General features: G+C 38.7%; 1 protein-coding gene across 1 annotated transcript; it reads right to left on the reverse strand.

Annotated features, from left to right (window-relative positions):
- Positions 1-2,008: 2,008 nt before the first annotated feature.
- mkrn1 (makorin, ring finger protein, 1) lies at positions 2,009-27,188 on the reverse strand. The gene is made up of 8 exons (XM_084710718.1): positions 27,031-27,188; positions 24,922-25,053; positions 14,989-15,170; positions 12,759-12,982; positions 9,638-9,852; positions 7,035-7,145; positions 6,322-6,466; positions 2,009-2,819 (listed from the first exon to the last, which is right to left on the reverse strand). Exons 1-8 carry the CDS (start codon positions 27,102-27,104, stop codon positions 2,607-2,609), a joined length of 1,296 nt encoding a protein of 431 aa, XP_084566844.1. The 5' UTR covers positions 27,105-27,188; the 3' UTR covers positions 2,009-2,606.

The following is a 27,188-nucleotide window of genomic DNA, read 5'->3' on the forward strand; positions in this document are numbered from 1 at the left end:
CCATCCAGACAACATTGTTTTCAGACATCCCTGCCTATTTCAGCGAGACAATGCCAAGAGACAGTCTGCACATGTTCCAGCAGCATGTCTTCATAGTAAAAGAGTTCAGGTACTAGACTGACCTGCCTGCAGTCCAGACCTATCTCCCACTGAAAATGTGTAGTGCATTATGAAGCACAAAATACAACAACAAACACCCCGGACTGTTGAGCAGCTGAAGTCATATATCAAGCAAGAATGAGACAGAATTTCAATTTCAAAACTTCAAGTAGTGTCCTCAGTTCACAAACACTGACTGAGTGTTGTTAAAACAAAAGCCGATGTATCACAGTGGTAAACATGATCCTGTCACAACTTTTTGAAACACGCTGCAGACATCAAATTCAGAATAAGTGTACTCAGCTGAATATAGGTCAAAAAAGTTTTGCAAATCATTGTAAAATTGGGGTTGTGTTACTCTGTATCAAACAGACAAGACAACCAATGAGACTCCACACAGTACAGAGATTGATAATAAACTTTAATTTCAAGTTAGGATGGATGGCTGTGGAACATAGAAAACACACATTTCAGTATAAACATATGCATTCCAATGGGAGTTCAACAGGTTGAGACCAGCTATCAGAAGTCTGTGGACGAGCATCTCAGCAGAAAGCTTAATATGCATTACTCAGTGAAGCCAACAGAGAACAGTGAGTGTACACTTCACACAGGGGGGTTGTGGGACATGAAAAGTCTTTTAGCTCCATGATTCTCTGCACTGCAAGTCTGCTGAAGAGTTTCTAATCACAAGTGATGACTCTGTAACCTGGTTCTGAGGAAGGACTTGCTTTTTGGTACCACAGGTGTGATTGGATGCTGAGTCAGGATGGTGGAGGGGTGAAGATTTCAAATAAAGTAGTCCGTCTTTATTTTGTCCATCTGACTGATGTTTGGACCCAATTGGATTTTTATGCAAAACTACAGTAGTCAAATCTTTGTAGTTAGAGCACAGACAGACAGAAGTATCTGGAAAACCTTCCAGCACAGTCAGTCCATTCAAAGTCAGTGTGTTTCCCAGACTACTTCAATAGGTGCACAGGTGTATGTGTGTGAAAGAGGGAATGGAAGAGAAAGGTGGGAGAGTCATACAGCAGGTTTATCCCTCACCCTGATCCAGGACCTGTCACACAATATATCAGGGCCTCAGATCTCCATCTCCTGCACCCAGACACTTCAGTCACTTAGCAGCTTGCAAAAAAGTTGAGAATAAAGTCGAAACATCCGAGAATAAACTTGATATGACAGGAAAGTCGACAAGTCGAGAATAAAGTCGAAACTTCAAGTTTAAAGTCAACATGTCAAAAATAAAGTTGAAATGTTTAGAATAAAGTGGAAATGTGAGGAATAAAGTTGAAACTTTGAGAATAAAGTTGACATGATGAAAATGAAGTTGAAATATCGAGAATAAAGTTGAAGCTTTGAGAATTATGTTGAACTTTTAGTATTAAGAAAAAAAATAAATGAGAGGGAAAGATTTGTTTTGCGTTTTGAGAATGCTGAAGAATAAAATGTCAAGAATAAAGTTGAAATGGTATTGTTGTAAAAATCTGAAATGGCAACATTTCAACTTTATTCTCTAAATTCAAAATCACTTCCTCTTTTTCATTTTTTCTTATGCCTACTCACACTAAAACGTAAAGTTGAACTATATTCTCAATATTTCGACTTCACTGTTGACATTTTGACTTTACTGATATTTCTTTCCTCCCATATGCCTGGCACTAATACTCTTCTGTATATACACTCCAGCCGCTGAGTGTAAAATAAATCCTGCATTGTCAGTGACTGAAATGTCCAAATTACAAAGATGGCTATCTAGGATCAGGGCGAGAGGGGTCACCCTGCTTTAAACAGCCACTAACCCCACCCTAATGATCTAAACACCTCATGAGAGGCTTTTTAACCCTGAAAACAGCAAGTATAGACTTCTCTGGGACACATTAAATACTTCTGAGTACAACATGAAAATGATTATGGTAAATTTATTAAACATCAGCACAATATATTGGCTATCAGCAGCTTTATTAAAGAAAAAGAAGTTCCGGCCTTCAAAAACCGTAAGTAAAATCTTACAACATGCCCATCACGATTACAGTAAATGGTGCTGAGTAAGTTCGAGTGCATCCTCAGAGTCTCAGAAGTATGTATTAACACCTGGGTAGATGATAAACAAGTCAAACCCACACCCACAAATAAACTTGACAATGTTTATTAGCAATATTTGAAGAAAGTTATAGTTTTTGTTAAATCTTATATTGAGTTCTTTTTGTCATTTTATTATTTTACCTCTTAACATGAACCGCACAAGATAAACTCACGAGGATAGATGTCTAGAAAATGTTTAGCACGAGCGCACTGACTTGTGGGATTTTTTTTTAAATTTTTTTTTTTCTTAGATCTTTTACAAGTTCATTTATTAATGGCCTGCTTAAAGGCACTGCCACAATACAAGGGGTGGGAGGAAAAAGCTACTGTCCATCACTCGCACAAGACAGTCCATTCTAGTGTCTAGTATACAGGTTGGAGGGGAGGGGGTGGGGGGGTGGGGTTAGTGGGTGGGGCTGCTATAGGTAAATCTCATAGAAATCGTCCAGCTCCTCGTGAAACAAGTCCCATTCATCCTCTGAATCTGTCACCTCGTCGTCGGTTCCCGCGGCGAGCAGCATGAGCAGCATCTCACTCAGCTCAAACGTCACCATCTCCTCGTCCTCGTTGTCAAAGGAGTCGGTGCTTTCCCGCTCGTCAAAGATGTCCCATAGCGGCGTTCGCCTTGAGTTCTGCAGAGGTAAAGGGAAAGAGTTTTACTTTCAAACAAGACTGTAATGTTATTTTTTAACCTAGACCCTAATTTCCCCTGTTTTGTGTCTAAAGAATTCACAAGCAGAATGTATGCTCATGATTTCTTATTGCACATGGAGGGCACTGAACACATCCAATCAAAAATATGATCTCACAAACAAAGAAAATATTCATACAGCCATTTTCCTCATGAAACAGAAAAACACAACTGTACACCTTCTGAATCCAAGTTTCTCTTTGACAAGGTATAATTCAAACTTGACAGAAACAAAAAAATCTATTAGTTCATCTTTACACTGTTCCAACAATTCAGACTCTGGTTTGGTTGAAATAAACCCTTCATTCACAGAGTTTGAGGTGAAACTGTGGCTCTACAGGCTGTTTTCATCTTGCTCATTCCTCAGCTCAGTCAGGGTTTTCCTGAATTGAGAATAACAACAAATTTCAAATTTCCGCCTCCAGCTCTCCAGATGGATGTTTCATAGACAAAACTGACAAGGGTTGTCCTCGGTGGATTTCTATCATTTGTAACTGCAATTGCAGAATTGTGCTGATGTGGCAATGGTGTGGTGCTGTATTGTAGTCTGCACAGTAGGGCTGAACGATTTATCGTTTTCTGATCGAAATTGCGATTTCAGACAACGCGATCACGTGATCGCCAAAGCTGCGGTTTTTTGCAGTGCTCCTGAGGGCTGTACTACGGAGCAAGCTCAACACAGCCAGGCTTTCTTTGTATGCTCTGGATCGACAAAGCCTAAAACCACAATCAGAGATAACGGGTATCACGACGGTGGTTATCAACTCACTTGGTTAATCCAGGCTTTCGTCTTCAGACTCTGTGCGCGCTCACAAAAAAGGGGCGTTTGTTGCGTCATTTCACTCTTCTTCCGCATGAAGTGAAGCGATCGCGAGCCACTTACTTAAGTCAAAATGATCAAGTTGTTATAATTATGAGCTGTGGAAAGTATACTAAATACATTACGGCAAAAAACAACATTGTTGCTGCAAATAAAGCAGGAGAAGAAGAATGATGTCAGAAAATGACTGATGGACTAAATGTGGTCTTAATGCTGCGGTTTATTCTAACATGAAAACCGCACATTAAACAATAAAACTCCATCCAGCAGATTTAAACATGATGAAGTCTGTCTGACTCTGTCCTATGATGACAGAGACATGGACATCACTGAAGTTTTTGGCTAAACGAACGTAAAATGAGTGTAACTGATTTAAGATTGTCCATGATAAATGATGATGAATTTTCTAATCAGTGATCTGAGCTGCAAAATCACCAAGACAAAAGAGATAACAGTAAAAAGTCTTCAAAGTCTCTGTAGTTGCTTCATCATTATTTTAGTGTGTGGATTATATACGATGTCAATTTAAAGTGTTAATATGATCTGGAGCAAACGGGGAAAATGACTCTGCATCACCAAACGGAGGTTACCATCATGACAGCGCGATGCAGACAGTTTGTACCGCTGTTTCATTTTTACATTATATGGATTCGTTCAGTGATATAACGAACATACAGCTCAGCAACTTTTCATTTTTAATGTCTTCCCTCAGTTTAAAAGCTATATCGCTCATAAACAACCTTGTTAGGAAAATTATAAGTTAAAGAACGGCGCGTTTTACAGACGATTTAATCTGAAACTCTTAACATAACCTGCTGCCGACCAGTTTATGAGTTTAGCATCAGTTACCACGGTGATCTAGCAGGTTAAAAGAGAGCCACTTTCGTGACACTGAAAACCCTGAATTTAGACTCAACATAGCTCGCTAACACATTAACCTCGCTTCGTAGTTACACTCCTCTGACGTGCATCACAACCGACAATGCAGCAAACGTCATATGGAACTTAATGAATGGACCAGACCTGTGTGTGTGTTTTTGTTTATTAATTTATTTATTTATACGGATTTAATTTGATGATGTGTGCGAATTGTCTTCAGTATAGTCAGTAGTTTTTCCCTTAATGTTATTTTTCTTTGAAGCCCTCACAAATACCTAGTTTGAAAAATTAATAATGATTGTAAATGTTACTTTACATTGTGAATATTGCACTGAAGCTTGATTTGAAGGAAAAATCGTGAATCGAATTGAAATCGCAATATCTGCCAGAAAAATCGCAATTAGATCTTTTCCTAAAATCGTTCAGCCCTACTGCACAGTGCTGGAAAAGACACTGCTACAACTACCAACAACAACTATCAACTACTTTCTATGAATTTCCTTGAATGGCAGCTTCCTGATTCTTCGTGGCTGTTCACCCAGGTGAATATTGTTTCTTTTGCATCCAAAAAGAAGGAAAAAAAGTTTCCCAAATTAAAAAGACTGCACTACTACCTGCACATTTACCGCATCATGTAAGTAACATTCATTATTACTTTTTAATCGCCATAAAAATCAGATGTAAAGTAATCATACAGTAATCACTGATCCTATGAATCGTATCTGCAAAGATGAAAACATTACACTGATGGGATGTAACATTAATTACGAGGGTTTTTTAAATGAAAAAAGGCAGCATTGAAATGTGCTGCCTCTGCTTGTCGAATGTGTAGATAAAAAACAAAACAGTTCAATGAGCATGTAACAGGGCCACATTTTGCTTGCTGTGAGATATGTAAACTAAAGAAAATGTTTTTATATTATATTTGTGTTCAACTAGACTGCAGGAGGGCCCCCGACTGAAAACAAAAGATATCAATTTATATTTGATTTGAAAAATCTTTGCTTTTTAACAGTAAATGAATACACTAGCTTTTAGTTTGCATTTAATTCGATGTTTAACAGGGGTCTTTTATTCTTTAAATAAAATATGCTTAATAACATGATAACATTTTCATTTTCTACAATCATAATTATTGGAACTCCTGAAATAGGTTACTTATAAAAATGTCTGCTTGACTCAAGTGAGGGCACAGTACACATGCACAGTATCAGGATGGTACCGCCTCAGCCTTATTTTGAACCAGGAAAAACCCTGGCAGTGAGTGTGAAATGTGCAGGTGATTGAGAGTGTCTAGCTGAGCAGCAGCTCTCACTTGTGCTGAGTTAAATATTGTAGACACTGTGTTGAAGTTTGTGTTCAGTCGTACTTCTTGAGCTGCTTTCACTGACAACTGCACTGACACCACTGGCTGTCTGCTCCAAACACTCAGTGAGAAACTGTATGATCAATCACTTTTATAATATCCTGAATTTTATATTTTAGAAAATGAAACCTTTATCCCAAACGTCAGCACAGAAACAATTTACATAATCTACAACTACAGAACCTTTCAAGCAAGGTAGTATGTGTTATTAGTGTTTGGTATGAGATGTCTTAAGTGTTTCTTTTGTACTCTGCATGTTATACAACATCCAGTAGAGGGTGCTACAGTTGAGGAGGTGAAGGCGCCTTTGTTATAAGCAGAGTAGTGTGTTGTGTTTAAGGAGCACTTGCTGGTAAAATAACAGTCTTTTACTGTTACCCGGTTTCTGCTGTTGGATCCGGTCTGTCTTCGCTGTGGCTGAGCTTCCTCCAGCCGTCCATCAGGAAAGGCGTGCTTGTAGAAGCAATTTGAGCCAAATGGGCATGTTCCGCGACCCTCGTCAAAGTATCGACACGGTTTACTCCTGAGGAGACAAAAGGACAAGCAGAGAGTACACACAGCAAGTTAGACTGTCTAAGTGATTCAGAAAACACCAGAGACATTAAGCAACACTCATCCATCTTTGGCTGATGGATGTTTTCTCATTAATTAAATAAAAGGCTTTCAGAGTTGAGGTCTGTACTGGACACTTTTTTCTGTCTTGCATCCGCACGCTCCCTGCAGAATTTCCCACCATCACCACCCACTCATGCAGATTTACAATCCCACTCCTGTGATGATTCTGATCACATCCATGCACTGCAGCTTTCTATTCAAAATCTGGCTGCTCCATCCTTCAGGGGAAAGAATGAAGTTTTAATTGCTGATACTCATCTGTTTAATAAGCCACTTTTAGATGACCAGATTAACAAGAGCCTCAATAAATTCAAGAACTAAAGGTACAGAAATGCCTCATGATTCTCTGAGTGGTTGTAGATACAAAGCAGTTGGTAGCAACAGGCCATCAGTACAGCAGTTCTAGTCTTATTATCTTAGGTTTGTGTAGTGAGTGTGTGGATGTGTATCCTCTGTGGTGGTGTGTTGATGTGTACCCCATGCCGTCCTTGTATTTCTGGATGAGTTTCTGCTTGTCATCTTTGTCTTCCACCCAGTACTCGCTCGGGATGACAAAGTTGGATGTGATTCGACACTCTGGGCAAGACCTGCAAAAAACATGGTAGAAAGAGTTTCAGATGAGGCTTTTCACTGAGGTCGGAGCAGTATGGCACACTGACCATGACATTTCAAAAAAATACAACCTGGAAACCAAACTCCATCTATTTACAAAACATTGCTGCTCACATTTTCTCTCAGAAATATGCATGTAGGGCTCAAATAAAGACCAATCAAAGATTGAGCATGTGACATCAGCCAGTGGTTTTGTAAATTTGCGAAAAATTGTGTTAATGTATGGACAGTATGTGAGTATTTACATATGAAGGAATTAATTTTGAACTAAGATTAACTAAGAGTGCTGAGTTCTGCATACAGTTTACTGCATTTTTCTGTACTTTGAACAAAAAAAATCAGCGGTGTAACTTGTCAACACAAGTACTGCTTACATTTTTTTTTTTTTAAGAAATTCTCTTTTTTTTTCTTACAACTACAAACATTCCCAAACTCTTGAGTTTTTCACAGGCTGGTATACAACCACAAGCTTTAAAATGATCATTTAACAAACTCAAACTCATTCACACCTAATGCATTTGTCAGTTAAAACGGACCCTGGTGCATTTTCCCAGTTACTGTGGTTCATTTGGGCTGATGTGAAAGCTGTCAATCAAACCCTGGTTGAAAACCGATCAAACAACTGGACCGAAATTGCTTGAAAAGGTGGGTCTTAGTCTGCTCTTGGTCTTGGTCCAACCACATGATTTTATGATAATAGATATGTGATTTTACCATGATTTCAATGGCTAAACTACTAATAAATCCATCTGCTGACTGTGAAAGGAAGCATCACACAACTGTGTGAACCATGTATGTATTCATGTCATCATGTGAAACATATGCAAGTTCCCTGATTACTTGGTCAAAAGCTGTTAAAACTGCTGTGCTTTTATCTTATTCCTTATTATCTTGTTTGTCAGTTCACGAAGTCCATTACAACATGTGTGACAGAGATCCCACAGTAATAAGCCCTGAATTATTACTATACTGACGTGTCCTTTATGTCTCGTCTGTTACTCATTATTTATGACATGCAGTTGATTTATGGTCAAATAATACTATAATAAAATAATAAATCTGTTATTTCTTAGTGAGCTCTTTACAACACAAAAAACATAAATCTACACATCAGAAGTATTAAAGTGCTGCATAAACTACTGTCAGTCACCAGAATTTAATTTCCCTGTGTGGGTCCTGACGATGCTGGATAACACTGTAAAAAGTCAGCGTGAACAGGAACCAGACCAGAACTAAAATGCAATGACAATGTCTTTTTTCCTCTCGGTCCAGACCAAATGAACTGAACTACAGATGTGAAAGTACTTTTACTGACCAAAGAGCTTAAATGAACTGAAGGATTTTAAAAAAATGACATGAAAATCTCCTCATGGCAGGTTTACACTTCATGCTTGAGCAATAATGTTAACTGTTGGGTTTTCATTTTGGCGCCCATATTAAGCAGTTAGCGCACACACAGCTCGTCTATGTTTTCCATATGATGCATGTGGTTCTCTGCAAAAAATACACATTAAAAATGATCTGTTGACGGTCATATGGACACTATATCATTAACAGGACACCTCTCACTGCAGTTTCATTGTCTACGTCTGTGCAGTATGTTACAGACATGAAATAATCTGGTGCAGGGCAGTGTTTTTTTTTTTACTTTCTCTCTTTTCTCTTCTCCTATCATTCATCCCTCCCTCACTGCCTCTCTGAACGATCACTGCTTGCGTTCAGAAAACAGCTATTTTTTTCTTTTCAAACTCTCTGTAAACTCTGTGTAGAAAGACAGAACATTCAGCAGCCACCTCGCAGTAGAAACGCAGCCTGTGTGGACACCACAGTGTGTGTGTGAGCCACAGCAGTTCAACGGTGCTGTCACACACTGCTCCAGTGTGTAGTGTGAACCAGCTGTCAGGATCTCTGCCATGAAGTGATTTGGAGGAGAAAAGTTTCCTTGACTGTGCAGACTTGACACTGTGGTGTCCTGAAGTCAAGCTGACCTGATCTCGCCTCAGTGAACCTGATTATTAGCTCCTGCAGATTTTAATAGATACATAAAACTGAAACAGCTTCACTTTAATACAGCTGATGTAACAAGGGTCACTTCTGAACAGTGTTTGATAACAGCGTTGAAATGATTGGTCTGTTTAGGAATCTAGGAATGAGAAAATATATCAGACATTTGCTGATAAAAGCCTCTCATGTTTTGTTTCTGTTAAATTTTTAAATTAAATACATTTTGGTTCATACACTGTTTACCATATAGACCACATAAGTTTTTGGTCATTCGTTTTGATGCTCTACAGGCTGAAACTCAAATAAAAACTACTTGATGAATCTCCTGATTCTAACCAGAGATAAAGATAGAAAATCATTTATCATTTAGCCTTACAGTGATGATACAGTCTACAATCACAAGGGCCTCATACCAAACAAATGTTGGTATTCCAGCAAAAAAAATTCTCTCAAACTGACTCACTTGATGATTTTGCTCTCAAACTGCTTGGCACTCCTCCACTTGCGAATGCACTTTAGACAGTAGCAGTGGCTGCAGTTGGAGAGGATGCCAAAACGGCGCTCACTCGGGTTAGCCTTCTCAAACACCACCTCCATACACACACCGCACATCATGTCCTTGCTGCGTTGGATGGCAAATGAGATCTCCATGTCTTTCTCGTGGGCCTCGATGCATGCCTAGGAGAGGGAACAGTTAGACCAAAAAACGCCACATGCTTTTCTCAATTTAAACAGGGCTCCATTTAAATGAGGTCCTCAAAAAATGCAGTATCTACCAACAGCTTTTCACTACATGTCTAATGTTCAAGTCCTGACTTTTTGTTTTGATAAACTCCTTATAAACTAGTAGTACCCTCACCAGAAAACAGCAGCACCCTCATTCATTTTAAATGAGACCACTGCACTGAAGCAGCTGAGCTCCTTGTTGGACAAAAAAAAATGAACCTGGCTCAAGTTTTGCTCTAATGCAGTGTTTCTCTGACTTTTTACTGCGTGCCACGTCAGAAAATATTAAGCTCTCTGAGTACCACCTTACTGTTTTGCACTGTTTGGTGCACCTTGTCCTGCCAGACTTGAGCTTTGCTTCATGACACTTACTCGTGTTGTTCTCTCCTGACTAGACCCTTGCTTGTGTGGTATCAGCTCTCAGATGTACGTCGCTTTGGATAAAAGTGTCTGCTAAATGACTGTACAATTGTGTAAGATTAATGGACACTAGTGCTTGTGCTCAGTTGTCTGTCTACTTCTTTTTCAACACAGCTGCTCAAAATATTTTCCACCTGATCTTCACTCCTCTTTGTAATAGTTCCACTTTGTGTTTCTGAAGCATTCATTTTTACTCTCTTCATTTTACTGCTGCTTACTATTTTGCCATCACAGTTTGGCTGTAACTACCAGATAGATGATGTATACACACACACTATGTGTGTGGTCATGACTATAGAGCAGGGTGATATTGAAACATTTCAGTGATCTGATATTTTATGTATTTTCATTTGAAATGTTGTATTAATTCAATAGTATTATATGTTTTAAATTAATTTATTTCATTTTACAAAATATACATTTCAGACATTACTTTGTGTATCACCAGAGGGAGCTTGTGTACCACCAGTGCTACACATACCATGGTTTGAGAATGCAGTCTCTAATGCAATGAAATGCAACACAAAGCATTGGACCAGTAGATGACTTTGTAATGTGAACAGCATTACATTACAATAATTCTGATAACTCTCTTGATTTTAAATGTACTGTTGGTATTTGAGTAATACATTTCTCAACTTTATCAAGATCATAAATATTAAGAATTAAACCAAAAAAGTGAAATATTTGATCTGTAATGAAGTGACCAAATTCAGTATTCATGTCTAGAAATGGAACAGGACCTTGACTCAAGCAGAGGATGTTTGTCTTAAAATGAGGTGTGGTCAGACACATTGTTGACACATTGCTATCTTGAGGCAGCATAAAGTGATTGCGCCATTGTGCTGGTCTGAAGTCAATGGTGCCATATGTTCCTGCTATTTAAAGGACACATTATTCCGATAGTAAGATGCTCCTAAACAGGCGGTTTCAAAATGTGTGTACATTCTGCTTGTAGGACACAGTAGCTGCAGTTAATCTGATTATAAATATGTACATTGTGATTAATAGTGGATGGGTTGCAGGTGGATGATAGAATGAAGCGTCTGCCCACTAAGAGAGATGTTGTAAACATTTACGTGGGAGACACAGCAACTGTAATGTCACATTGTTTAAACCCAACAGGACAGGTCAGGATCTGATGTTCAATGTTCTATATTCGACATATGCAGAAGGACTCACACACAGCTGAAATTCATCCAGTGAAACTGTTCAGAGAAAAGCAGCTCTATAAATCCTGACTTCCATCAGAGCAGTCTAAAAAATGATTTCCTCCATTTTCTCTGGAGAGTTTTGTCTGTCCTGTCAAGTTTCTAACAACAGTTTGTAGTTCTGCTGCTTTGAATGCATAAACGCTCCCTCATATTTTACTCACCTGCAACTCATCTCTCATGTTTCTTGATGTTCTTTTGTTTTTCTTGGAGAATTTCTTCAGTGAACTTGTACAGTTTTTTTTGTTCTGTTTTCATTATGTTATTCTTACCATAATTTTGGCGTATTCATTATTTACTTTCTTTTTTACAAGTTTGAAATAAAAACCACTCGCCCGCCCGACCCTGCCTGCCCGTCTGGCCCGTCCATTGTGCAGGTTAACTGCACTGCCTGAATTACTACAATATCATTTCACCATCCTTGTTTCTCTTCACAAACTTGTCCAATCTGTAATTTTAATAGCAATGTGAAAGAGGCTGGTGCACATGGGTCTTAAAGGGAAAGGGAGATGACACTAAAAAACACATCTATGATTATTTAAGAGAATAAATACAGCCTCCTCGTGCCTTGCATCTTACTTTACGTCTGGACTGTGCACTGTTTAAATGGCAAAAGTGCTGTCAGACATGCACTTGTACCATGCACTTTAGACCATGCCCTATAGATCATCTAAATAGACCCACAACACTCTGATCCATTGCATGTTCTGCTGTTCAAACAGTAAACTAGGCTACTGAGTGGTGCTGAACAGATAATCATGACCAAATTACCAACCCAAAACTAACATGTGGAAGCTGGAGATGCTCTGAACCAATCCCAAGGATTAGTATAAGGGCTAAAATAAACTCCATAAAATGCTGAAGCTTTTTCACTGCATTCTATAAACACCCTGCTCTCTTCTGTCTGTAGTAAAAAGATCAATGAACTGCTTTTAATTCCAGGTGGGCCTCAAAACCTCAATGAAATGCAACAAATCTGTGAATCAAGTTGGAAGAGATCAGCAATAAGCATATGAGCCTAACAAATGTAAAAAGGGTGATATATTTATGAAAAAATACAAGGACTCTGCATATTCTATAGATCCCCAAAGCCGGAGGGATGAATACATTAAAAACAACATCACTCATGTAACTATGAAAGCATTCAGTGAAAAAATTATTCATGACTTAATTTTTGCTTGAAAACCCACCCTATGTGACAGTGGGACAAGTGAATATAACCGTTACCTTTGTGTGCTCAGAGCGCTGGGTGTTGTCAGTGGGGTGGAGCACCTGGAGGCCGCACATGTCACACACGTCACCGTGGAGATAGGCACAGTTGATTCCATAGCGGCACTCTCCGACAGCGGCGTACGGACAGAGCTGCTTCCTCAGCTCTTTGTTGTCCACTGCTGCGTCACTGTCAAACTCCTCGATGAGAGGGACAGAACTCTCCACCTTCACTGGCTCAGCTGCACACAGAGGCATTTTTATCACACACATTTATTTTGTGCCATGTTAAAAAGAAGACAAAAACTTCCCCACACTAACTTTCTTTTCACTCAGACAGGTGAAAAGAAGACAACTTATCCTGTGCAAAACCTTGACAAAGAAATCATCATTTGAAGCTGGTCTGCATTTTTAAACGACAGGACAGTACATGGACCCTGTCCACACATTACAATATTAACGTTTGTTCAGTTGACTTGGGACAAACTAAAGGAATAAAAAAAAAAAGACTTTGTTGCCTTTTACTTCTCATCATTTTGTGCTCAGACACACTTTTAATTAATAAAGTAAGTAATAAACATATTTTATTACTCTAAGAGAAAATTGAGTTGGCTGTTTGACTCTTATTGGAGTTTGAATAAAAGCCCAATGGACAAACAACACCCAAGGCTACTTGAATTGCACCAAAAAAAAAATAAAAAGAATAAAAAAAATACCCTAACCCCATATTCTAAGACATCAGTGGTGTGTAAGCCTTATTGAAGCATTCAACTGTTCATGCCACAAACACCTCCATTACACTGTCTCTGTCCTGTCAGAGGAAAGAATGATGGCAAATTGTCTTTTTTAGTTTGATGAACATCAGAAATTAGGTGGGCAACCATAGTTATACAGTTAATATTTTTAAAGAAGAGTAGAAGAAGAAAACTGCTTTGTTTTTATTTACTGTTTCAATGATTTATTTTCACCGTAGTAGATCTATATGACAACACAGAAAGCGCACAATAAAAATGGAGGTGTTCACCCATAAAAGATACAAGTTTCCAACTTGTTTGGTTTTGTCTTAATGTCACATGTTTTTCATGCTGGGTTGAGGATTTGTCTTTGGCTGCCCACTTCCTTTTGGCACCCTTTTTACCAAGTTGGGCTCTTCACACAGAACGTACTGCAGCCAGCAATAGCTTCGGCCTCTGCTCTATTTTATCCACGTGCTGTGAACGAGTCTGGGAAGAATATATACTGAGAATTTACCAAATTATATAAATGAACTGGTTCTGATTTATGATAAGCATCCCATGCTTTCCATGATTTTCCCTCCAACATGATGACATTTCAAAATCTGCCCATCTGCAAGGATTATGATAAGTATTATCTCTCCCGTTTGTGATTGTGTTGTATTACTTATGTATTCCACTCAATTGTCACCTGTATCTAAACTAAGGCTGTGCGATGTGGCAAAAATGTCATATTGAGATTATTCTGACTGAAACTATGAATGCGATATGCAATATGATTAGTGGAAATTATCTGTTTTGCATTACAATTTTCATGTTCAGTGAAAAAAAACTATTTAAATTGTGATGAATGATGTTACATTTGTTGAGGTCTGTACCAAACAAACATGTTTTCTTTCATCTGGAGAACAAGATTTTTAGGTCAGGTCATCCATGCAGGACTACAGTGTCTCATTATAATGTTGTTTTCTCACACATTTTTTCTTTATCAAAAAATTGCGATTTGCATCTGGTTCTACAATTCGGACTGGGCAATATTCTGATTTTATTGTATTTGCAATTATTTGTACAGCCCTAATCTAAACACAGTGAGAGAGATGAGCAGACACAAACACACAGCCAGTGTGTACAGCCAGGTTACTACTGCATGATAATTACTTTCGCTTCCTGTCTGAACTCAGTGTCAGAGTCAGTACAGGTTGTTACATTTATTAAATGGATGCAAATCTGTTCCATGACACAGATGAGTGATGGACATCAGTGTCACATAAACACTTCAACAATATAACTTATAACTGAGCTAAGCATCCTGGCAAAAATCTGTTAATTTTAGAGTCTAACCTGTGTAAGCAGTGACACCGCCACCTATTTTTCTTTCAGGTATCATGGGATAGCATCAAATGGAACATTAGGAAAGACCCCCCCATAATAAAAGTTGAGAGAAGTATGAACTCAGAGTTATGTTCTGGTATGAATATCATTATCAAACAATGAAATCGATGCTGGTTACTCACCCCGTCCGCAGTACGGCTGTCCTGGAACAAACTCGGCAGCGTTGACCCAGTCTTGTGCCCCTGGGCCAGGTGTCGACCCACTGGGTTCTGGGTCTGACGGGCCAATCAGCGAGACGGAGGGCAGCGGCAGCGTCTGGGGGGTTGGTGGCTCTTCGTTCTTTGCCGGTTTACAATGTTCAAACCTGAAGAAGCACACAGGACCAGGATTGTCACAGTCTGAAAGAAAATGATTTTTTTCCCCTCACCTCTTACTGTGGCTTTTCTACCACTCAACTTTTTGTCTGCCACCTACATCTTTATAATAGGAAACACTGAGTCACTGGTGCCTGAAAGTATAAATATTGAATATATCATGTCACCATAATCCCCAAAGTATGCTTAATTGAAGAATTGCTTTTTTTTAAAATAATATATAAGAAAAACGTGTCTGCCATGGTGGCAGGTGACCTGCCACAGACAACATTTAGCCTTCATATGAAAAGTTGCAGCTGCTAATTTCATTCCCTAGTTACAGTACAAATGATCTACTGTCCTACAGCACTAATACAGGACAACCAGAACAATGATGAGGAAAATGGAGCTGAATTAAAACTCAGCTGATATTTAAAACAAAGTTTGAAGATACTAATTACTACTAACCTTCTAGCAGTTCATCAAAAGAGCCATAAAAAAAACAAGAACTTAGCATCAACAAAGTCATTACCACACAGGTTTATAGTCACTGGAAATCTACACTGTTTAAAGACAGTATTGAGTGCCACATCTTTGGTTGACCGTCTCAAGACAGCATTAAACTACCATGTTTTTTGTTTGTTCTCTTTCACACCAAAGATAAGTCTTCATTGCATGAGCAAACTGTTCACTGAACCAGGTGAGTGTCAGTTAATCTTCTTTGACACTTAGTTCACAGTAAATGACTGTTCATGTTTCAAGGACCACTAATGCTTTCTGCTACTTTCACTATTCACACATGCAGCTACATTCAGGAACATTTCCATCTTGCACATTTTCTCACATGCAATGCTGGAATAGATGGGGCAAGGGACAGTCCAGCTGATGGTAGTAATGCAATACTTACGGACACCAATCACCATAAAAGTCAACAGAAGAAGAAGAATAGGCAAGGTCAGCGTCATGTTCAATCTGAAAAGGTGCACCGATTCTGGATTGGATGTCAGGAGATACTTTTTCCCTCCTTTGGTTTGAGTGCCACAGGAGTGACCTGATCAGCAGCAACATACAGGTAAACACCACCATATATGTTGCAGTGCAGTGCACTTGTGTTCACAATAGACTTGGGCGGTATCTATTTTTTCATACCTACATATCTGCCTGACATTTCTCCAGGGCATAAGGCTTATGACAGTATTTGTGTACAAAAAAACCCCAAATCATTAAAAGCTGGTGAGAGAAGTCTTATATGTAATTAACCTTCTTAGACAAGTCTTGAAGGGTTTAGATACTGGCCCATACAATAATGAGTACATATGCAATAAGCACCCTTATTCTGTTGATTTGTGCTACAACCCAACAACCCTTGATGCATACAAACACATCATTTGGCTGAGCAGAGATGATTTACAGATGTACCATGTGGCCAATAAATTATTTTGAGTTATATGTGGCAATATTTTCATGATTTCATATCTACTGATATTTAATTAATGAGCAAGGATACATATATATAGTAGAATTGACCAGCCAATTATTTCTTTTCTACTGCCAAATAATTCTTCTGTTGGCTAAGTTCCCCATGTTCCTGATACTAGTATTTTATTTTATATATATATAATAGTTGAACTGCAGTGTTTCAGACTTTATTTGTGATGACAGTATTGTAAATCATATATAATCATAATATAAGATTTTTAAATACCCTGGTATACTGTAAAACCTTGATACTGTCCAAGCCTACACAACACAGTGTTTAACAGACCATCGTTTGGTCATTTTGTCATTCCTGACCACGGCCCACGTGTACCTGTATCCCACAAACATGGCAGGTGAGGAGCCGTTCCTGTCTGCTGCTCTTGTAATGTATTTAATATTCAACATGTTCATGAGACAAGAAATTTTTGCATTGAATCAGAAACACACTGGATATATCAAACAAAGATAAGAAGAGTGTTGGGAGTCATTGTGACTCCAGTTGTTAGAATGGACATATTTTGATACTATTCTGTTGGTGCCATAGAAGTTAGTCTCATGCAGGTGACTATGTCGCTGCAGCCATGTAGTTATTGCTGACTGACCTCTCTGTTTGACATGTAAGGTCTAGGAAAAGTACCCGGGTCACTTTAAACTCACAACTTGAATTATTTATTAATTCCTTTAACATATTACTGAGATAGTGACACTGAGGCAACACAAATTGAAAAATGCCATAAACATGACTTCTTGATTGTGATGTCTGAATAGATGAATACAATTAAATCATTTTCAACCTCTCTGACCTGTGATGCATGTGAATAAAATGGATTCCAATTTTAAAACTGTTAAACACTATGGATCAGCCACTGTACCTGAATAATGTTTGTGGTATGTCCTTTTATAGTGAAGTGAGACCGAAGCTTACAGACACAGAAGACAAAGACAACTCCAAGATACTGAGCTTGACCTTCAGTATGTTCAGCTTGTGCAGACCAGTGCACTGTTTGTACTTTGATAAGGCCTCTGTTAAAGACAGGACCTGAGACACGTCTCCAGCTGTTCATTCTAGTGCTTCTACTTGAAAATAATATTTTGGTTCTCTTTGTTCTTCCCTAAATAATAAGCATGGAACTGGAATGCATTTCCTGTGGCATTTCCCCTGTTGGGCTGTACAGTCTCCTACCTCAAGAAAAACTTGAGAGACAGATACATCTATCTATGTCTAATGTTTTTTTCCCAGCTCAGATAAAGTTTTCTGGGACCTTGCACAAACACAGGATGGAAACAGGCTACGGTGTAGCATGAGAGAATAACACATTACCAAAATGCTATATATGAATACTAACACACACTACATCATGGTCAATTATCTAGGGGAAAAAAAATCAATACATAACTGTATGAATAATAAGTATAGACTGTATAAAAGACCCAGGGACCTGCAGTTTTGGGCACTTCTGCATTGGCTTCTTTTTTCAGTACCAGAGGTTGCCGACAACGATCGGACTGATTAAACAAAATTAAATGCCTGGCATATCAGGGTACCTGTGTACCTTTTCAAATCTTGAAAACACTATATTAAAATTTAAGTGTTTTCAAGGATTTCCAGCACCTGTACAAACCTGCAATTTATACAAGTCTGTGTTCAGGCTGGGAGGGCTCAGCTTTCCTTAGATACAAGAATAGGGGGCTCCAAGGAAAAAACGATGGGAACCACTGATTTATACTAATCGAATTGCAATCACAATTTCAGTCAACATAATCACAATATGGCTTTTTTTTTTACAAAGTTGTGCAGCCCAAAAAAATAATGATTATTTTTTTGAATGGCTGGTGAGTTTGGCCATTTATCGGGCTGGTGAATTTGAACATTTCTCTGTAACAGTCTGGTACTTCACAAGAAAAAGTTAATTTCCCACCCTGCCCAGAAGAGCCCATGAATCAGAGTGGAGACGCCAGTCAATGAGTCTTACACAACACGTTCCTGTAAATAATTAACAATAAAAGCCTTACTAAGGAATAGTGGGTTTTTGTCCACTAAATGCTAGAGAACTTTTAATTTGAAACAAATACAGAAAGAATTTGTATATAACAGTTATCGGGGACAGGCAAAGTTGAAAACAAGAAACTTTCCAGCAATGTATCAGTTAGCAACTTACCACTCTACACCTCTGAAAATCCACACACACTATTTCTATTGTTCTCAGCTCCATGATTGTACAGTGTATACATAATAAGTTATCAACTCTAACAAGTCTGGATACTGCATTTTGGATTCATTCTATATTCACATGGAGGCAAGACAAGGCTACACGGGGTGAGTAATTCATATACAAATCATGTTAGGGGTGAAGTGCTCCTTTGATTAATAAACATGCCACAATAACACCAACTGAGCTGAGATTGGGCTGAAGTTTTTTTCATCATTGTCAGTTTATGCAATTTGTGATGTCAGACGATCAAGATCAGGATCTGATTGATCTGGGTAGCCGTATGGACAACCACTGTCATGTAAGAATGAGATTAGGTTGACAAATGACTCAAAATCACAAATGGTGTAGGGATGTCCCTGGTGATTAATTTCCCTGTCCATTAAACAATCACCAAATCATATTTTATATTCCTAAATGTGTGGATCTTTGGGTAATGCAGGTTAATGTCCATGTCTGTGCTGAATGTGGTCACTCATTACTCCAGTCGAGTAGTTAAATACCAGTTTATTCTGACACGGCATGCGTTCAACTTTATTTTCATTTTCACTATCAAAACACTGACAAATCACATTGGTTTCACAAGCTGTCATCTGTCATCTGTGGCGGACCATCGGGGCATTGGTGCTGGACAAGAGGGGCTGTTGTTGTCGTATGCAGTTGCATAACATCTTAGAGGCAACAGTAAACTGGTGTTGCATCGGAATAAAATATTGCTCAATAGTTTAACCGACTAGTATTTCTGGTGCTGACTAGTGAAGGCAGTGACATTTCAACATTACTTCATTCTGTCTCTTTTTTCCCCAATGGTACTTCTTTATGAGGAACACTTGTGACGACTGGCTGCGAGCAAACCTAAACAAATAGTAATTTTCTTCTGGATTTGGGTACCAAAAGGACTGACTGCAGGTATCATTTGATTGGATAAGTTTTGATATTATTTGGTACTGGGTTACTTCAATCAATACCTTCAAGGTATTGTGCACCGATACCATGGCCTAAGCCCTGATGATAACAGATCCTCAACTGTTCTCACGGAACAATCTGTCAGAATGGCCTCAGTATAGAAAACAAGTCAAGTCATAGCTACAATACAGCATGACTAAAAGGTCATGACAGCCTGTACACAAACATACAAAAGGAAGACCTGCTTATCCCTCCTCCAGCCGCCTCCATGATGGCGAGCTCCATCACAACACACTGTTAACCAGTCTGTTCCCAGAAAGCAACTGGAGCACTGGATGAGCGGGGAGGGGAGGAGGGCTGCTGGAGCTCTGCATACATAAATGAGAGGGGTGCTGCAGCAGAATGAACCTGGGGAACCCAGCAACAGCACAGGAGAGGGGGGGAGCAGCTCAGAGAAAGAGAGCAGGAGGGAGACAGAGAGTGTTATGCAATTGCCATGCAGGCTGCAGTGCACTCTGTCTGGCCCTGAGGGCTGCAGGAAAGAGAGAGAGAGGGACACAGAGACAGAGCGAGAGAGCGAGACAGAGCCCATCACAATAGACAGAGCCCAGGGAATTCAACCATAATAAACCCCCACAGCCAAAGCCTTTCTCCCAACTCTTAATACAGGGTGCATAGCCCCACGGGGTCACACAAATAATGAGGACACCCTCCTTACTGCAGCTCCATCACAAGGATGGAGGAATGTGACTTAACACCAACACCACCAACACCACAACAACAACAACAGCTCACTGTTGTATATGCTCCACCAAAGGCTTCCTGCAGGCACTAGGCTGACTATTCAAGAAAAATGATCAAGTATGTGTGGAACTAATGTCCCCCTGCTGCTGCTGGGGTGGTCCTCCGACTGTCTCGGTAACTATGGGGATGCTCCTGAAGCCAGACATAGAGCAGACAGTGTCTGTACAAGCTGGCTGCTGCTGTCTGGGTACACTCAAGCTTGACAACAGACTGGCAGCCTAATCTGCTTCTCAAAGGACCACGTCACTGCATGTTGGAGCCCTTTTATTACCAATACATACTGCAGAGCATTTTCACAGCATGCTGCAGGGACTTTTTAAAGGAAGCCACTGGTTGACACTTGTTTCAGTCTAAAATCAGGTCGCATAGATTGGAAAGTTACTTATGTTAGGCAATCCATCAATAAATACTGACTTTTCAGTCTACACATTAGATGCAACTAATAATTATTTTCAGTATCAGTATCTTTTTCTCAATTAATGGCTTGTTTGAAGAAAATAGTGAAAAATGTTTATCACCATTTCCCAAAGCCCAGGGTAACATCTTCAAATGTCTTGTTTTGTCCACAACCCAAAGATATTCAGTTTACAGATGAGTAAAGAAAATATTGACACAGGTGAAGCTGAATCAGAGAATTGTTAAATGTGATGGTGGGAACTCACACAGCCAAGTACCAAATTGTATTTCAAGAACCTGCATAGGCCTGTGCAGTATACTGGTTTGTACCGAAAACCAGTCTTTATTTTCGTTATGATATTCATTTTTCATATACCGCTATACCAGTGAATAGCCCAAACAACGTCCAGAACCTGCGCAGCGGTAAAGTGTTTTAGCGGGGACCCATTTCACTGCTACACACCAACACTACAGGCGTGTTTCCGTGAGCGTGTGCACTAGGGATGTTCCTGGCGACTAAATTCCCTGTCGATTAAACGCAAAATTTAATTTAGACTAGTCTAACACTAAGAAAACACACAGAAAGCAGTTAAAATTTTGCGGAATTTATTAATCTATAATTTTAAACACTGTCCGAAAAAAAATAGTGTGTGTATTAAGAGCCATTTGAAGCTGTTAGTCACAGTCTACAATCACCAAATCGTACTTTAAATGCCGCTGAGATGCGCACTACTTTGCGCTGTGCAATACAAGCTTTACACATTAATGTACAAAACATGACAACAACTCAATAAATGCTTCACCTTTTCAGACCTAAGAGGGTCACAGTGTCTGCAGGTAAAGGACACAGAGCTAACGTTAGCTGCCAGCCTGACACACAGTGTGGCTAACGTTAGCTGCCAGCCTGACACACAGTGTGGCTAACATTAGCTGCCAGCCTGACACACAGTGTGGCTAACGTTAGCTGCCAGCCTGACACACAGTGTGGCTAACGTTAGCAGCAGCAGCAGCTCCGCTTGCAGGTTTATGTCTATTTATGTGCTTAATGTGGTCACGTTTCTCCATTCGAGTGAATATATATCAGCTTATTCTGTCACAGTCTACATTCATCTGTCCGACTTCGCTGATGTAAACATCCAGGGTTGCCAGGGCGATCGGTTCATACGCGCTGGGTGAGAGGAGCTGCTGTCTGACAGAGCCGCAGCCCCGACTAGTGGTGGACGGCTGCATAAAATCTTAGAGGCAACAGATAACTGGCATCATGCCTGAATAAAAGATTGATAAATATTTAAAATATTTTATTTTTAAAAATTTTAAACTACTAGTTTTCTGGTGCCGACTAGTGTGTGTGGGGACGTTTAATCGTATAGTCGTCCCTGCCATGTGATGGTAACCATACTTTAAAGGAGTCATGCTTCTACCTGTGTCTGGACATGAAAAAAACATGATACAATCCTTATGACAGTAAAATTGGCTGTTTAAAGACAATCAACGGCAGTAACTCTTTTCTCATTAGAAGAAAAGGGTAAGAACACTGTTGCATAAAAAAAAAAATACCATCAAGTACTGTGAAACCGATATGATTTTTTTAAAAAAAACGTGATGAAAATTTTGTCATACCGCCCAGCCCTAAACCTGCAGTGGACCTCATAAACCACCGATCTTTGAGGGAATTCACATTGTATGTCGAAGAAGTATAGAACTAGGATTGGGTTCTGAAACCTGTTCCTATAGACCCTTTACAGCTGACACCATCAAAAAAGCTGTGCACATTTTAGCAACGGAAATTTTACTAGCACCAAAATGTCTGGCTGTTGGATCGATAGAATCAATATTCCTCTGGTCTACTCAAGTTTTACAGGATTCCAACATGATCATGACCATTTCAGTCCAATCAACAATGTTGACTGAACTGAGGACGTGATCAAAACTACTTGTGTTTGCAGCAAACACTGACAGGCTGTTGTGGTCCACCATACTTCCACTGCCAAACTGTGAGTGTAGCTTTCTCATTGTAAAAGGGTCTATATGACCATTATTACATGGTTTTGTACTTGATTCTGATTGGTCAATTACAGCATTATAATGTCTGTTATTTCTGTATAGCAGCCCATTGCTATGTATAGACTGATGTTATGAAGAACAGACTGGACACAATTCTTATCGTAGATTCTGAAGAAGCAAAAAAAAAAAAAAAATCATCTTAAAACCACTAAGATAATTTTAAAATTAGTATATTCTGTCAAAATTATTGCTTTTTAACAAGCAGGATAATAAACAGTGACCACTGTTGCAAAATAAAACCATAAACTAATTTTAAAATTCATATTCTGTGTCGCATAAATGTGTGCCAAACATTGTTTTTGGTAAGTAAACATGTAATAAGTAGAATAATCTACAGTGGGCAGGTCAGTGTTGTGAAAAAACCCCTTCTGCATCATCCTGTCAGGATTTATTTCACAATAATGACCTGCTCACTGTACATTATCCCTTACTTACCTACCAGACTGAATCGCAAGGCAGATTTCAGTGCCTTATTTCGGTGCCAGATGTCTCAGCTTTCAATTGAAATAGTGACCTTGTAGTGCAGATATTACAGATGCATCATCAAACCACTAGTTAACATTACAGCAACATTCTCTCCACATGACCCTGGCAGGAGATAGCCTACCATTGGCTAGGAACTACGGTAAACACAGCTAAAAATGCAGCTGAATTTCACTTGCATTGATTCAAACACCAGGCGGAACGTGCAATAAATGTTGCACAATTGCACGCAAAGGAGGGAAGCATCCAGCAAGGCACAGGATACACTACAGAAAGCAGAGAGACGCACTGTACTCGACTGCTTGTGTGGCAAGCACATCAGCCAGCAGTGTGGGCGTCCCTGACCCCAGAGATGGAAAGAATAGATATAAAACACTATCTTATACTATCTATGATGTCACTGTTGATGATGACAACTCCTCAGGTTAGCAAATATGATCATATTTTTTAAAAAGAACTGCTGATGTCTGATGCTTGAGATTGTAGAATACCAACTTAAAATTCATTTTCCTGTTACTGTAACTGTTAGTGTTAACTTATTTCACATGGTTAGGTTTCATTTATCATTTGAATTTATTATGCAAGTTTCTTTACAGTTTCGTACATTTATATCTGTATATTTAAGTATACTGTAATTCTTAGAATATTGTTAGTTAGTATATTGTTCCATATCAAGTTCAAATTTACCTTAGCAAACAGTTAACCAAGTTTCAAGTCTTTGCAGCTTCATGTAACTATATGGTTATAGCTCTGATTATATACCACAAATAAAAAACACTTCCATTCAGCATATTCAGATCACAACAAGACAAACAGAATGCAACAACAAATTTGCCCAAAAGAATATTTCCATTATTAATCAGCCAAGGGACAACAATTGTGGCAAGACATGTGCTGCAATCATTGTCCCTTCTATTTTTATTTTTTATTATTTTATTTTTATTTTTTTTATTTATTTTTTTTTAACGAAGACCTATGGTAAGGACAACCAGAAGGAAGCTGTTTAATATGAATACCTATTCCACAAACTTTTCTAAAATACACAGTTTCATCCAGCAGTGCAAAGCTGTAACGCCACAGACAAGTGATTCTTGGAGGTAAATGTAACAGAACAACAACATGTTGACATTGGTTTGCAGCAGTCTCAGGTGTCAGATCCACTTGAGGAGCAGGCTGTAGCACTTCTGAGAAGCCCTGCCAGTGAAGCTGCTGTGCTGTCAGTTGGCTAAGAGCATGGCCACTTTTAGAAAGGAGTTATAATGTAGCTCAACTGACAACTGGGACCACTGTTATTAGGCTGTGGCAGCTGAGTCTGAACACGTCAATTGAATTTAAACACCCAAGCCTTTTAAACCACATCCACATTTGACTCATTTTTGTATTTTTATTTAAAATAATTTGGATTTGAGTTGTTCTTTACCTGCAACGGTCTCCAAACACGCAGTTTCCCTTCTGAAAGAACTTGCAAATCATAGCTGCTGGCTTGCTGTTGGTCAGATCATGTGAATATCGACAGTTGTCTCCTTCTTTGCAAAGACCATGCATGAAATATCTGAAAATATACAACAAAAACAATCCCATCAATTTCAACAGAAAACTAGACCTGTTAGTTATTATCCTGAGAAACTTTCTCAAAATAATCAGCAAATCATTATTTTGAGACAACTGAGTCACTGTATACCATTTCATAATTTTGACTTGCTGTTGAAATACCAACTCATTTTTCAGAGACATTAACTCAATACTGAGAAAGTTTCTCCTTATTTTGAGATACCAAGTCAGTGTGTTGTGATACTAACTCATTACTATGTGGTACTATCATTATTCTGCAAAGGTTTCATTATTTTGAGATACTAAAATACTAACTCCTTATTTGAGAAAGTTTCACCTTATTCTGAAATACTAACTCTTCATTTAGAGATACCAGTCCCTTATTTTTAGAAAGCTTATTATTATTTAAAGATTCTAACTCCATATTATAGGAAGGTTTATCCTACTTTTGAAATACTAACTAATTATTTTGAGAAAATTTCTCATTATTTTGAGAACATTTCTCATTATTTTGATATACTAAGTAATTATTTGGAGGCAGTTTCTCCTTATTCTGAAATACAAAGTTGTTATTTTAAAAAACTAACTCATTTCATTGGTGACAGTCTAGCAAATCATTATTTTCACATTGTGAGTCACTATGTTGAGATATTATCTCATTATTTTGAAATACCAACTCATTTTGAGACAGCCCTCCAAACTACTATTTTGAGATACCATCTCTTTATTTTTAAATACTAAGAGTATTCTAAGATAGTTGCTCATTGTTTTGAAATACAATCTCATTATTTCAAGATAGTAAGTAATTATTTTAAAATGCTTACTACTTACTTTGAGAACATTTCTCATTATTTTGAGATACTAAGTCATTATTTTATAACACCAACTCCTTATTTTAAGAAAAATCCCCACTTTCAAATACTGACTCATTGTTTTTAAATACTAACTCCTTACTTTTAGGAAAATTCTTATTTTCTTGAGATACTAAGTGAACTCAATTCATTGGAGACAGTCTAGTAAATCATTATTTTCATACACTGAGTTCCTATTTTGAGATGTCATCTCTTTATTTTGAAATACTAAGGGAGTATTTTGAGATAGTTTCTCTTTATTTTGAGATACTATCTCATTTTTAATTACTGTAGAAATACCAACTCATTAATTTAAAGATATCAACTCGTTATTTTGACAAGGTTTCTTATTATTTAGAGATACTAACTAATTATTTTGAGATACAAACTCATTATAATGAGGTTTCGCACTATAACTTAGAGCTACAGGATCTTTCTGTCATCACCATGGCGGAAAAGAACTTCCACATTAGACAGAGTATCGGTTAATTTTCAAATCTGCGTGTCCAACTTAAGTTTGAATGTTTAAATTGCTCAACAGCCTCCTACTACATGTAGCCAAGTGAGGCGGATGTGTGAGAATGTCGTCTTTCACTTTCATGTTGGGAATACAGTCCTGCTAATCTTAACACGGGCACATCAACTAATTCCTCTCATAACGTTAGACTATATTGTGATAGAAACACTGATCAAGTGCTGTGACTGTTACGACATTTAAACTGGCTGGTTTTAACGGTAGTTAGTTGTAAAGTGAAAGTGTATAGGTTGACTGTGAACAGCTATTAACATTAGCGTTCAGGGTTTTTCAGGTGTCTGTTATGTGACAGTTGTTTTGTTGAGGCTAACATTACAGCCTGACATCAATGCTAACCGAGTTACTGGCTGAAAATGTAGCTAGCAGTCTGGCAGCTAACCCCCCCCCCAAACACACACAAGCTGTTGTGTACCATAACACAGTGAACATAACAACAGTGAGGCTGGAGCTAACCAGCAGCTAGCCAACAGCTGAGCCGAGCAACACGCTGTTGTCAGCGGCTCGGGAGCCGCCGAATCACTACTGTCCGGCTGTCAAACGATACTCGATGGAATCATGTTCAGTATGGTAACAATGGTTTGTCCTGTCTCACCTGCAGGTTACGTGTTTGGTCCAACCTCCTGTTACTGGTGAAGTGGCCGTAGACGCTACTGCTGCCTCCGCCATTGCTGTTTATGTTGAGAAGCGACGGCCGGCTGTTCCGGACAGCTCCGCTCCCGCTCGGCTTCTTTCGCATATGTTCGATTCAAG

The sequence above is a fragment of the Lutjanus erythropterus genome, chromosome 22, assembly GCF_056507025.1.
Source record: "Lutjanus erythropterus isolate fLutEry1 chromosome 22, fLutEry1.hap2, whole genome shotgun sequence".
NCBI lineage: Eukaryota > Metazoa > Chordata > Actinopteri > Lutjaniformes > Lutjanidae > Lutjanus > Lutjanus erythropterus.

What these genes read in the sequence shown, in the direction of transcription:
- mkrn1 (XM_084710718.1), bottom strand. Translation starts at nt 27,104, where the DNA reads ATGGCGGAGGCAGCAGTAGCGTCTACGGCCACTTCACCAGTAACAGGA. An exon ending in GTGTTTGGAGACCGTTGCAG is followed by an intron (nt 15,171 to 24,921) that starts GTAAAGAACAAC and finishes GTGCTTCTTCAG; the next exon opens with GTTTGAACATTGTAAACCGG. An exon ending in AAATACAAGGACGGCATGGG is followed by an intron (nt 6,467 to 7,034) that starts GTACACATCAAC and finishes TTGTCTCCTCAG; the next exon opens with GAGTAAACCGTGTCGATACT.